At 43.6% G+C, this 13,406-nt stretch overlaps 1 protein-coding gene across 5 annotated transcripts in view; it reads left to right on the top strand.

The window, feature by feature from the left end:
* The window catches only part of FBLN2 (fibulin 2), a 737,488-nt gene that overhangs the window by 267,313 nt on the left and 456,769 nt on the right, over positions 1–13,406 (top strand). For all 5 annotated transcript variants that reach the window (XM_069206615.1, XM_069206613.1, XM_069206614.1 and 2 more), the window contains one exon: positions 5,319–5,430. In XM_069206615.1, coding sequence (XP_069062716.1) covers positions 5,319–5,430 — 112 coding nt within the window. The remainder of the gene's footprint in view (positions 1–5,318; positions 5,431–13,406) is intronic.

Here is a 13,406-nt window from a genome sequence, read left to right as displayed (position 1 = left end):
ATTTTATGAGCAATCCCGTAGAATTTGATGATTTTTATCCAATGATGGGCATTTTCCACATAAAAAAGTTGCTTTGCGATGTACAGGACGTTATCTCAGTGGATGTGGCATAGATGATGGACTTATTGAGGTTGAAATCTTTGGAAGTAAAACTGTCCAGTCAGTACTGAGCGGAACTCATTATGTTAATTTGTTACAAGGTAAGCTCATTATATCTGAGGCTATAGAAACATTGTTTTAGAATGCTTTCTGGAACAAGAATGACAAATTAAATTTTGCATATCTTATCTCATCAGTGAACAAGGCACAGGGTGCACTTCATTCAAAAGACATAATACAGAGCCAGGCAATGTTCAATACATGCAGTTCAAAATCAGAAAACCTGAAAACCACGTTTTTTAGAGTTTGTCAAGGAATGTGAAGAAAAATCAGAACTTTGCAAGTACTGAGAAAATGTTATGCACATGACCATTCAGTGAAAAACGTGGTACATGCTGATTCTGAAGGTCATTGGAAGCTGCACATGAAGACTGTGGAGTCACTGATTACTGTGTTTCGCCAATTCAACTACATAAACTACCCAGGATATGGGTCCTGGTATTTGGAAAAAACGAAGAAGCTAGAGGTGGAAAAACCATACTTCTACAGAAAATTAATCCAAAGACATTCTGTGGTGAAAGACAGAGAGGGAAAGTTGTATGCCTCTGGCTCCAGATATGAAACTGGAACAGACAATCTAGAGATCACTAAAAAGCTCCAAGGGAATTCTTGGTCAGACACGTAAAAGTGGATATGTTGCTCAATGCAGCTAGCTTACCATGAAGTCTCTTCTGTTTGTAATGTTTTCAGAGAGATGACAAATTCAAAATTAATGGACTATCGTGAAACTGTTCCTCACCACAAACATGTGGGAAAGAGAGGGGAACGTGTTAATAAACATGTTGACAGCCTTCTTCGTTTCATGCAGCAGCAAGGAACCCCTTTGAAATGACTGAGCCTGTGTGACTACACAACTTTGTGACCAAACAAAATGTGGATAACTATATAAAGACATGTCTACTAGATGTCCTGGAACATGGATTGAAACTATATTTAGAACTGAAGCAAGAGAGATTTGTACTGAAAGAGAAAAACCTTGTTTGACATTATCACTAAAGCTAAACTTCCACGCTTTCATTTCCATAGTAAAACTACTACAAAACAGATTAGAAAAAAACAACTTTCCCAAGCACATAGATGAATGTAGCAAAAGAAAGGGGTGAATTTATCAAGGACCTAGGGTGGAGCATCAAGAATGCCCTTAGTGATGACAGGGGTTTGCTGCCCATGACGAGTTGTTGGCATAAAGCTGTGGTGACAGCCTACAGATTTAATGTAACACCCACAAACTTGCACTGGCATTCCGTGTGCATATCGAGCGCAGGTGTACGTGATGTATGTGAGGTTGAAATTCTTATCCATTAAGTCTAGGGGGATATCAGCAAGAACCACTTCATAAAGGACCACTGATGATTTTCCTTACTCAAAGATACAACCCATCTACAAAACATTAAGAACATTCTCTCTAGGAGACATTTTAAGGCTGTGCCCCATTTTATTAGCAGCCACAACAGTTTTATACCACTTAGACAGCTTTGAGCACACATCCATTAGCCGATAGTTTGGTAAACAAATGTAAACTAACTAGTGGTTGTAATGGGCATTAGCATGCTCTCTGAGCATCCTTGGGCAGTTTGATATTAAAGATGGTGCTGCAGATGCTTGTGCTGCACCTTTTTTAATAAGGATCAGGAGTACACAAAATGTGCACTGTCGCCATTCGAGCATGATTTGAGCATGGTGCTCCTTCATTGGAAAGGAGGAATGGCCCCATGCAAATGAAGCAAGGCCTTTGTCCCTACACTTTTGCCTTGATACAGAGTGGGCGCAGGGGTAACAAATATGATGGGATGCACACTGATTGTGCCATATATGAGGTGGCACACCATCAAAGGGTCTCCTGTGGGTCCTTTTTGAGTCAGACATTGAGGTCCCTGGGATCCATTAGGTATCCCCTGGACCCATGTGTGCTGGATCCCTGCCCCTTAAATATCCTGCCTCCTGGCCCTTAGTTTTGAAAGATGGGCCAGACGTTTCAAACCACAGGCCCACCTTTAATGCAGCCCTCTCCCCAGTATAGGAATGTGTTCTCTCCTGCACTGGGGAAAGCACAACACTTGTTAAAGGGTTCGTTGACCCAGTCAGAACATGGTGAATTCTCATAATAGTAGGCCTGATGAGTACTGGGACAATGCAGCATGTTATGAAAAACAGCCCCTATTGCTTACAGTGCTTAGCAATGAAGTAAATTGTTCTATAAAATACGACATTATTATTATTATTATTACATGAGTTCAGTGCACCCAACGTATTTCGTTTGAAATTTACAAAAATGAAACTGGACCTGTTGTAACCATTGTCCCATCACCTAACCTTCCATGAAAACACTAACTGTTGATTCACTTTGCAGTTGCTGCATCGTACAAGTCTCATCATTAATATAGTTTTGTACTAATTCATTCATCATTTATTAATAAATGTTTCATTTATTCATTAAAAGAGCCTCAGACGGTCCTCCGCAGACAAAGTAAAATACTAGGAAAGTTTGAAGATGGGGCTTGTGTATTAAACAGACATAGAGAGTGCAGATAGGTTTGGTGATCATTAATGCTATCGAAATGTTTTTCCCACTGAGCTTTAATTTTCTTTCTGGGTGACCTCTGTTCAGCCCAGGCAACGAACCCATGTGATCATCGTTTGAGACAGCCCGGCACTGCAAGCATCCAATTAAAATTGATATCCCTCGGTTTATTGTTTTTATCTTTTATGCATAACTGCAGCTCCCTTTAGAGGGTATAATAGACTTCGTGTAATTGGTAATTAGAGCAGCAGCTTCAGAAACAATGATAACGAGTTACTCCCTAACAATGATAACGAGTTACTCCTTAACAGATGCAAGGTGCTACCCATGTCAATTTTTAATGAAGATTCTAAATTCCATTGGAGCTATTTTGTGACCACAGTTTTGTGAGAATGTGTATTTTCTTATCAGCTGTCTTTTTTTCAAAGCCTATTTTTCTACATCGTTAAAACATATTTCATGAAAAGATGGAATTTATTAATTAGCTACATAGAAAACATATTTGTTGAAGCTCAGAGGACTGATAAAAACAGACATTTAAAGGTTAGCAGGCAAATAATTAACTCGCACTTGCCGGCATACAATGGGGTAGATTTACTAAAGAAAATAGTGCAACTAGCAAAGTAGTACTAAGGCGAGAAACCAGGGCAGAACCATGTCTGCTAAAATATGGTACTGCTGTTCTCTTCCCTGTGCAGGCACACAAACATGCCGACTGGCGGCGTCCACGCACTTTTGCACCGTAGTGCAAACATCACGAAAAAGGTTTGTGAGTGATGAATACCCCTACCAGTACAAAACACTATGCCCAGACAAACTAAGCTTTTCACACATTGGGTGTGTGCTATTCAGTGCTGTACAGATTTAATGTGTGAAAAGTTGGGAGAAATTAAAAAAAACATTCTGCTTTTGTTAAAATTTTAATAGATTGGTCTTTGCATCAAAACACCATGAGTGGTAGCGTGGTAACACATATGTAACACCCATGGAATTCCCCTTTCGTAACGCACATGAAACAACCATGGAACGTTCATGCAAAACAACACAACACGCTACTTGCATTACATTACCGGCCACTTTCCAATGCAAAAAAACATTTTTCACTGGGAAATAACTACATTGTTAACACTTTGGACCGCTCTTCCTCACTCTCTGTGACTTTGCGGCTGCTCAACGTGGCAGATTGGCACTATGTAAAACCCCAGCTTAAATAAACAGTTAAATAAATAAATAAATATATTCCTACATGATCTGGTTGGAAGATTGTTCTAGTTTAAGGCTGCCTGCACAGAAGGCTCATCCACCAGAATCACATTACAACTGACACATTTTCTATCTTTGAGCATAAACAATGTCCTGGTGGCATATTACATAGGTGCCCTGGGAATTACAGATATTGTTGCTGACACTTATGAAGCACCTTCTGTAACCTGGTGCTCACTGGACTACATCTTGCATCCAGACACCCCTATGGTGTGTTACCTTTTCATTTGCATGGAAATGTGTCCAGTGTTCTCACTCAAAATGATGTGGCCACTCTGCATAATGTGATGAGGGCCTCTCAAGCCTGCCTTATCTCATAGATATTAATTTCCCTTGGGCCGAATCGGAACGCCCTGAAGGACTGGGGTTCCCCTGGAGGTTGGGGGCCTTCTGCACTGCAGGAGCTTTTGGGGTCGGTGTTTCTCCTCTGTTTGGCCCTGATCACACTTCATAATATAGATGGAGCATGCCGGGAGATGCACTGATTGTGTCCCTCTGTGAAATGGCACACAGCCAGAGTGACACTGAGGATATTCTTTGGGGAAAAGGCAGAAGATTCTTAGGGACCCCATAAGCAACCCTCCATAGGCGGGTACAATGACATACCTCATCAGCCTGTAGTAGTATCCTGACTCCCTCTGTAAAATGAGACTATGTCCACAAATAATATTAATAACAGAGTGAATAACAGACCTGCAATGTAAACCCATTGCTTAATCGTGCTCTGTTCACTAGCACAGTTGTGAAGTCGCACTGCTCAATTTATATTATTGAGTAAATTCAGCAAAACCTGCAGAGGACATACATTTATTGTTGAATTGCACGTTTCTGTACATCAGTCAATCTACATACTAGATCGACTACACATGCCTATATAATTTCATCCAGTTACTAATCACATGCCTCTTACAGATTTTCGAACCAAACATTGGCAAAGGAAAAATCCATGTTTGTTAGGCGGAGGTGGGAGAGGATAGCAAGTGTGATCACTCACCCAAGACAGACAGTCAAACAAGAGTCATCATTTCTTACTTTTCCTGTAAGAAACCATTAGAAACTAGGGCCAAAAGTTGCTTTCAAATTCCGCGCACACTAGCTCAATAACCATTATTTAATATGGTATAATATATTGCCCACTGTCTTTGCCCTGGTACCTCTGGCAGTATGTGGGGCACACTACTCCATAGAGGTCGCTCAACTGTAGGCTTATGTGGATCTGTCACATGGACATGTTAGTTTAAATTTTAGGAGACCCTCAACAAATTGTGCGATGGGCCTCATTTTGCAGTACACTACTGGAATGGTCATATGTTGTGCTTTGTTTGCATGGATATTAAAGAGGCCACCTTCATGCTTGAATATGTTTTGCTTTTAGGCCCTACAAAAGATGTGATTGACACTTGCTGTGCGGCAGGGCAGCAGTGGGCGATTGATAATGGTGAATGCATTGGTATCCCTCAGAAGGAAGCTGACGGCGCTGTTTGCAGGTATGTCATTTTAATTCTTTCAAGAGCATATTAACTGAAATAGGGACTTAACTTCAAACCATATTGTCCACATTTTTTTATTAACACTTGTATGTTAGTGAGAGAACAGACGAAGTGCCCCTTGTTTGAAAATCCATGTCAAAGCGTTAAAAGTTAAAAATGCACTTTTCCTCCCAGTATTTGACCCCTTAGCACACTTATAAATCATTTTATCATTTACAGAATTTCTACATTGCCATCTGTATGCAGCATTGTCTAGACAGCATTCTATTGAGGTTTTAGTGTGCAATAGGACTTGTGACCTATGCAAGGAACAGGGATGAAACAACACAATTATTAATCAGCCTATATCATTAGGTATTTTGCAGTGCAAACTTCCCAAAGGTGTAGCTGAGGGGATGGCAAGAATAGAAGCGAAGGTAAGAAAGTGAGAGTAGTTTGACAAAAATAAAGATGAAAACAGTGTTCCCCTTCCCACTTCTTACCTCTTCTTTGTGGGCGCACTGTACCCCTAAAATCATATGGATCAGGAATCTTGTTAAACCTCAATATTATGAGACAATTTGTCCCACGATTAGGTAAAGAATCATCACATCAAAAGTATAGCCAATTAAGAAAGGACTAACTTAATAAGTGAGTTCTAGGGCAGAATTAGAAAACATATGTAGGTGTATGTGCAAATTCAAAGGGTACAGTAGGGAACACTGAACGCAGAAGCTGCTGAATTACGTAGAAATCAATTGTTAGATAGGCCATCAGTATAGAAAAGAGAAATACTCAGTGAAAATGCTAAGTCCCAAATGTGCAGCAAAGCCAGTAAGAAAATCAGAATGTATTTCTAGAAGCACCCAAAAGATTCTGGTGGTTCACCCTCAACTTTGAGCAATTATATAGGAAATTTCACCATATAACATAATTGAAAGCACAGAATAATTGTGGTAAGGGCAAAGAAATAACATTTTAATAAAACCGAACACTGGCTTTAGAAGCAACATACTGCCTTACCATGAGGCTCAGGAGAAGGCAAACTTGGGCAGTGTGGGGATACACTAGTAAGCACTGCATTCTTACACAAGGCATAGGATGTAAGAAGTACCACTTGCATTTGGTGTATGTAGGTAAGGGAGTGTGACACCCTGACATATTTTAATGTACCTGGTACATCTAAGAAATTCCCCATTTTGGTCCCTAGGCAAAGTCAGAGAGGAAAGCAAAATGAAACCCCCTGCCCTTGAGCATGGCAGGAGGGTGGGCACCAAATTATCCTCTGACCATATGGAAGACCAGCCTACGAAGGGGTGGGAGTGCTAGTAACCACTGCTGGTTCTGTCCAGGGCTTTTTATGTTTTAGTATACATCTTCTCCAGCTTATATTGCAGGCTGTGGAGACATCTGTGTTTGTGCTCCACCCACTTATGCATCATGCAGCTCCAGCTCTTCCTGATGTGCTGTTTTTCTTGTTCATTTTCCCTATGCTTGAAGGCATAGGGAAAAAGGGGAAACTGAGTGCCTACTGCACATGCCCCTACATTTGGCATGGACACTGTTTTCATTTTCATTGTTTGTGATGGATTTTTTTTTTTATTGCAAAAACTTGCACAATATGGATGGGTGGTGCATTTGCATCAGAACCTCACATTTTGTCATATACTTCAGAAACAGTTGGATACATATTCCCTAAACTCGAATAGGCTACTAATGAAGGAACTAATGAAGGAAAGGTTGCTGCTCCATTAAAATTCATGGAGATTTCTGACTTCTGCATGCCAGAAATTAGCAATGGGAAAATCCTTTTTACATTTCTAAAAGACAGTTTGGAACCCCTATGTTGGAAATTGGGCTTTTAGTCGTGTGGCCAGCACAAGTTATGGTTCCTCAATTGTCCTTAGTGGGAACCAGTCACCCCATTGTACCACTTGACTCTCATAGGGTAGCGAGGCAGGGCTGTCTAAGGCCTACTCAAGGGAGGCTGTTTGGGCTAGTAATCACCAATCACTGCACACAATAATAACACTCAATAAATTATTGTGGAGTCAGTACGTTTTCTTTTGAAAAAGGAGAAGTACATTTATTACGCACACACTACTAAATACTATGCAGTAATTTACAAATATACATTAGCATATAGAACATGCCATACATGACATTGTGTAATCACTGGTGACCGCCTAGCGGGGTCACCCAAGCATTTAAAGTGAATTGTAGGTTAACAATGCAATCAGTCCCTAGTGGATGCAACCACATGAACAGTGCATTACATAGTTTTAGGTTTTCCAGGTCTTTTGAAATGCCATCATACAGGAGGCCTCTAGAGGGCAAACTAATGGCTGTAGAGCAAAAGCTCAATCTATGAGGAAGCTTAAAATGCCTTACAAAAGCAAAGATGGTAATGATTTCGGGGATCCCCCCAACTTAAGGTGAGGACCCAAAAGATGATTTGAGGAGCAAGAACATGTTACACTGAACAGTTATGTGGAGGTCCCATTGTCCTAGGACCATCACAGGCTGAGATATGGACAGGCATGGTATTTAAATAAAAGGCCCCATAAAGCATAATGGGGAGAGTTTGCCATGAAGTAGTGAATATTATAGTACTGGCTCTCCCTCTAAGCTAGGAGAGCCATTCTTTTATTTCGTTCGTTTTTTTTTGTGCTTCGGGGGGTGCCTGGTCTAACCAGAGCGCCATCTCATGCTGCCTTTGTTGGGGCAGGTCAGGGAGCCCACCTCTGGCGGCCTCTGACAGCTCCCTGCATGGGCAGCATCTCCTTCGCTGTCCGCGGGATCTGATAGCTCTTCTCCCGTCTGTATGTGGTGACCGCGACCCCGACGCAGACACGGGGAGTGGGGTAGGCCTACCGCAACGGTACTCACCATGAACTCCTACGCTTCAGAGGGTCGGGATTGGGGCCCGGTCCCAAGTGTAAATCAGAATGGCCTGGAGGATGGGGTCCCTGGCTCATGAGGGAGTCTGGGGAGAGGGCCCGATTCATGCACCTTCTTTGCCCCAATTTAATCTCCTCAATCCCGCTCCAATCCCCAGGCCCTGGCTCACCCTGGGAGTAAGAAGTGAGGCAGCAGAGGTGGTCTACATGCTTTGTCACCGAGCAAAAGGTAAAAATTTGGCAAACTTCAAAACGCCATAACTTGGGCCCTGTCGACCAATTCTGACCAACTTGGGCTCATTTTACTCTTGGTGGTGATCTCTATCCACCAGGACCAACCCTTCTCACCTCCCAAGTGGTGCAGTCCTCAGAAAAACTGTTTTTCTGGTCTCCCGCACCAGTTCTCTTTTGGTTCTTTGGTGAGCGGGCGCAAACAAATCTAGGGCTTCCCCCAACTGGTCCTCAGGGGGAGAAAGAGGGCCAGCCTCACTGGCCCTTGGGGAGAACCCTGGACCTGGGGTCAAATTGACAGAGTCCTGGGTCTTGAGTGGGAGTCAGAGGGTTCCTCTTTCCAGTTCCCATGGCAGTCGCAGGATCCAGCAGCAAAGTAGGAAGAAAATCCATAGCCAAGAGAGCGTCTTCCCCCTGTGCAAGAGTTTATAAGGGGAAAGGAAGGTTCCAGAAGACAGGCACCCGTAACCAATCCTGGGGGTGCCAGATCACCTCTACACCCCTATCCCAACCCTCCTTCACAGCATGTTGGGACCATCCAAAATGGCATCATCCAGGAGCCACTGGTCACATCATCTCCTAGGGGCCCAGCTCCACCTCTCGCTGACATCACTGCCAGGGACTTGCACACTACAGTTTCAAAGAAAGCCCCATGGTGGGTTGAGTCCAGTTGTCTGGGCACCCTCCTCTATTCAGTGGTCTGGGGCACGCCACACAATGGTGCAGTGTGACAGTTGGCTGATTGATACAGATCATTTTACCCCCACCCTTTCCTCCTGAGGAGCTAGGAGAAGTAGTGCTAATTGCTCCTTTTGTGGGGGGCAACCAATGTTCCTGCTGCTGGAGAAAAAGATTGTAACCAAAGGTGGGGACATCCAGAGGAAGTAGGACAACATCACAAGGGGACACCAAATGGTGGTTCTGTCGACGCCCACCCACAAACAAAAATTTCAAAAGAGAAGAAGGACTACAAAACTGTGGAGAATTCTGGAGTCCACCCCTAGCTAATGGAATAAGGCATAGCATATGACTCCCCAGAATTCTTCAAGTTGTAAAACTACACCTACAGGTAAGAAACTTTGGCCCTCATTCTGACCTTGGCGGTCTTTTCGCAAGACCGCCGAGTTACCGCCGCGGTGAAGACCGCCGACCGCGGCAGTATGCCGCTGTGCGCATTCTGACCGCTGGGAGCGTTCCGCCGGAAAACCGCCAGCAGCCACACTGGCGGTCGGCGGGAAAGTGGAGACTGGTCAACCTCCACCGCCACGCCAGCAGAACACCGCCCACAGAATTACGACCCACATTTCTGTGTGGCGGTCTTCTGTTGGCGGTCTTCTGTTGGCGGTCACCTCCCCATGGCTCCCGTCGCCTCCCGGAGGACCAACGCACAAGGTAAGTTGACCGTCCGTGAGGGGAGGGGGTGGGGGGGTGTTGTGTGATGTGGGCGTGCATGGGGGTGTGCGTGTGAGTGTGTAGAGGGGGTGTGTGAGTGCGTGTATGCGGGCAGGGGGTGCTGCTGTGTCTATGGGTAATGTGTTCTGTTCGGCAGGTGCGCATGTCTGCATGTATGTGTCCGGGTATGTGTCCCCGTTGTGTATGTGTGTGTAGGGGGTGTGTATATGTGCATGCATGGGGTGTGTGCATGTCGGGGTGTATGTATGTGCATGTCAGGGTGGGGGTGGGGAGGGGGTTCGTACCACCTCTGGGGGGTGCCAGGGGGGTGGAGGGTGTGGGGGGAGGACTCAGGTGGGTAGTGGGGGGTGGGGGAGACCCCTATCAGTGCCAGGGAAGGAATTCCCTGGCCCCGATAGTGCTTACCGCCATGGTTCGCACGGCGGTTCCCGCCCGCAAGAAACCGCGGCGGTAGGCAGGGTCATAATACCCTTGGTGGTCTTGGGACGACCGCCGGGCCGGAGTGCGCAAACTCCAGCCCCGCGGTCATGACCGCCGTGGCGGTCGGAGTGGAGAAGTGGCGGTCGGTCGCGGCGGGGACCGCCGCGGTCAGAATGCCATTTTTAATACCGCCGGTCTGTTCGCGGTCCGACCGCCGTCTCTCCGCCGACCGCCAGGGTCAGAATGAGGGCCTTTATGTTAAAGGACACAGCAGGGTGGGAAAAGGCCTGGCCTCTGATTCTGAGCTGAAACAGGAAAACATGTAAACTCTGAAAAACCCACAAGATGTACAGTTATAATTTTGGAAGTTGCAAATTTGATTTTCATGCAAAGGTTACACTTCAATTCGAGATATCAAAGGTCTCTGTAGGCCTAGGAGAAGTGAAACTACATTCTAAGGCAGTTCTCTGTAATGCAGTGTCACTATAGTTTAAAACAGTAAAGCACACTGACCTTCCCTAATAGTATACACTACCCTCATGAGGCCTATCCCAGGTGAATACGTAACCCTGAAGAGTCTCCATTGTGCCAGGCTACCTGTATGCTTTTACCAGGCTGTGCACAGCAGTATTCTCCCACCCACAGCCCGCAAATGTGTGCACACATATGTACACACGTGTACATGTGTAATCAGCCAAGTGCCCTTTACCCTTGCTGCATCGCAGCACCCTTACCTTAAAAGGCAGACAGTGGCAGTAAATGCATTCAGTCCATTTACCATGAGATTACCATGGGTGAGACACCGGTAGTGAGACTCACCCACGGAAAAAGTCCAAAAACCAGGTGATCAGCAAAAGAGAAAACTCTAGGCATACTGCTGGGGCACAACCCAGTGCAACACTCTGTCTAACCTTTTCAACATTTGACCAATTTGTACTAAATTTGGTGCATATTTATGCCAGATATTTGCATTACAAAAAGGTGTTGTGTGGGCTTTGAAGAGTGTCAGTTGTATACCCGGAAGGTTCATTGATACACTATTTGCCGACTAAAGATTCAACAAGGGTTCACAGAACCAGATTTAAAAAATGAAAAAGTAAAGAGTAATCTGGCTGGCTACCAGTTTGCAATGCAGGCATTAGATCCCACATTGTGAAAAAAGATACATCAAGCCTAATGAGGCAGGGGGAGAATTCTCTGGTCTTGGCTGAGTGTATAATGTGGCAAAGGGGTCAATCTAAGCTTTAAAAAAAACTACAGTTTATAGGCAAGATCTGCCAGCAAAACTTTGCTGATGCTGTCTATAGAACCCAGAGTCCTGAGACATGAAAAACATCATAACTACATAGCACAGTCCCTAGAACTGTGCAGTTGTTTGTGGACAACACTTAAACCCTGATGCACACATTCCCCGGTTAACTGGGATTAACTGTACAGGGGGTTGTGTTCACTTAAGAAAGATTGCTAAGGGTGAACTAGGGTTCTTTTGCTCATAAGATACTAACATAGGTTTAATATAACTCAGAAATGCCATGAAAAAGAACAGTTACAGTTACCTTGGTTATGAACCAATACTTAAAAAACACTGAAAGTGGCCAGTTAAGGTTAGCTGAGCAAAACAACACACTTTGCCCAACAAATGGCCTGCACTTGATCTCCTGTATGGTGTCACAGGTAGTATCACATATGACATCATCAATGTCATCTCTAGGAACAAAAGACTACAAGAATCAAGTTGATGCCTAAAGCAGCTGTTGACTATAAAAAGTAATGACTATACAATTCAGTGAGTATAGAAAGTTACATTGACTTAATATTCTTCCAAGTGACCATAATATCGTTTAATTGACAAAGAGGACAGCTACTAGCTGGAGTTTTTGTACTTCAGAATACCAAAGACAAGGAAGCTTGGCAGCTCCATTCAAAACTGAGCTCTCCCTAGTATTCCCTTTGCTTGCGTGCCTGGCCCTTAGTAAGTAAACTTACAAGGGGCCACATATAGGTCGATGAACCTTTTGGATCGCATGGAGTATCCTAGCTATGTAGTAATTGATGAACATCAATAATCAATACACAATCAGTAATCAATAAGCAAAACATTACTTATCAGTGAATAGCATCAACATCTCCTGAATAACCACAACCCAATTATACATTTTACCACTTTTTATTTCCCTATTTGTTACAATTCTAAGTTATAAGGTTAATTAAAACTTTATTTAATTCAATCAAGATTAATTCCTTAGTGACCACCAATAACATAACTTAATCAGAACTTGAGAAAACATGCGTTCTAATGCCTCAACATAAGCCAATAAAGAATGTGTTAACATGAATAGCAGAATTTAGCGAATCAGCCCATCAATCATTTGTCACCGTACACCTCTACATCTCAGAATAAGAACCCTACCTAACCCAGATTAGCATTGGCATGTGGGACTTCATGCAAAAACAGTTTAGAACATGAATTTAGAAAAACATCTAGCTAAGAGAAAAACTATGAAACCGTGCAGTAAAAGGCAAAAAAGTAAATCAGTCACATTATCATAGCTACCTATCCAGGGTATGGATCAGCAACAAAGTCAGTCTTCGTCTTCAGGTCATCAATCGATCAGCATCACATCAGGCTCTCAAGAGCAGGAGCCCAATGACAGAGTCTCGAATCTCTTCGAACATCCACGCCTAACCTCGGACATCAATTCTCTCCAAAGGTTCTGCCCCTCTAGATCTGAAGTTTTTTCCCTTTGTCACAACATTATATTAAAGTTACCCAACCTATCCCCCAAAACCTAATTGGTCAATTAGTCACCATATGTGAAGCTAGCCAATGTCTTTTATTTTACAAATCTATGAGTTCTAATATTTTGTCACTCTCAGGCTGTCGATTGGTTCGCTGTACGATGTCCTCATCATCCAGCTCATCAGGTATCAGAAATGTTGCATATTCTTCTCCAGTCAGTGTCTCTGTTGTTCGAGTCCTGGGAAAGTACATCTCGTCTGCTTTTCACCGGGTTTAATACAAATTTGATT

The sequence above is a fragment of the Pleurodeles waltl genome, chromosome 9 (assembly GCF_031143425.1).
Source record: "Pleurodeles waltl isolate 20211129_DDA chromosome 9, aPleWal1.hap1.20221129, whole genome shotgun sequence".
Taxonomy (NCBI): Eukaryota; Metazoa; Chordata; class Amphibia; order Caudata; family Salamandridae; genus Pleurodeles; species Pleurodeles waltl.
This window is presented reverse-complemented; position numbering and strand designations above follow the sequence as displayed.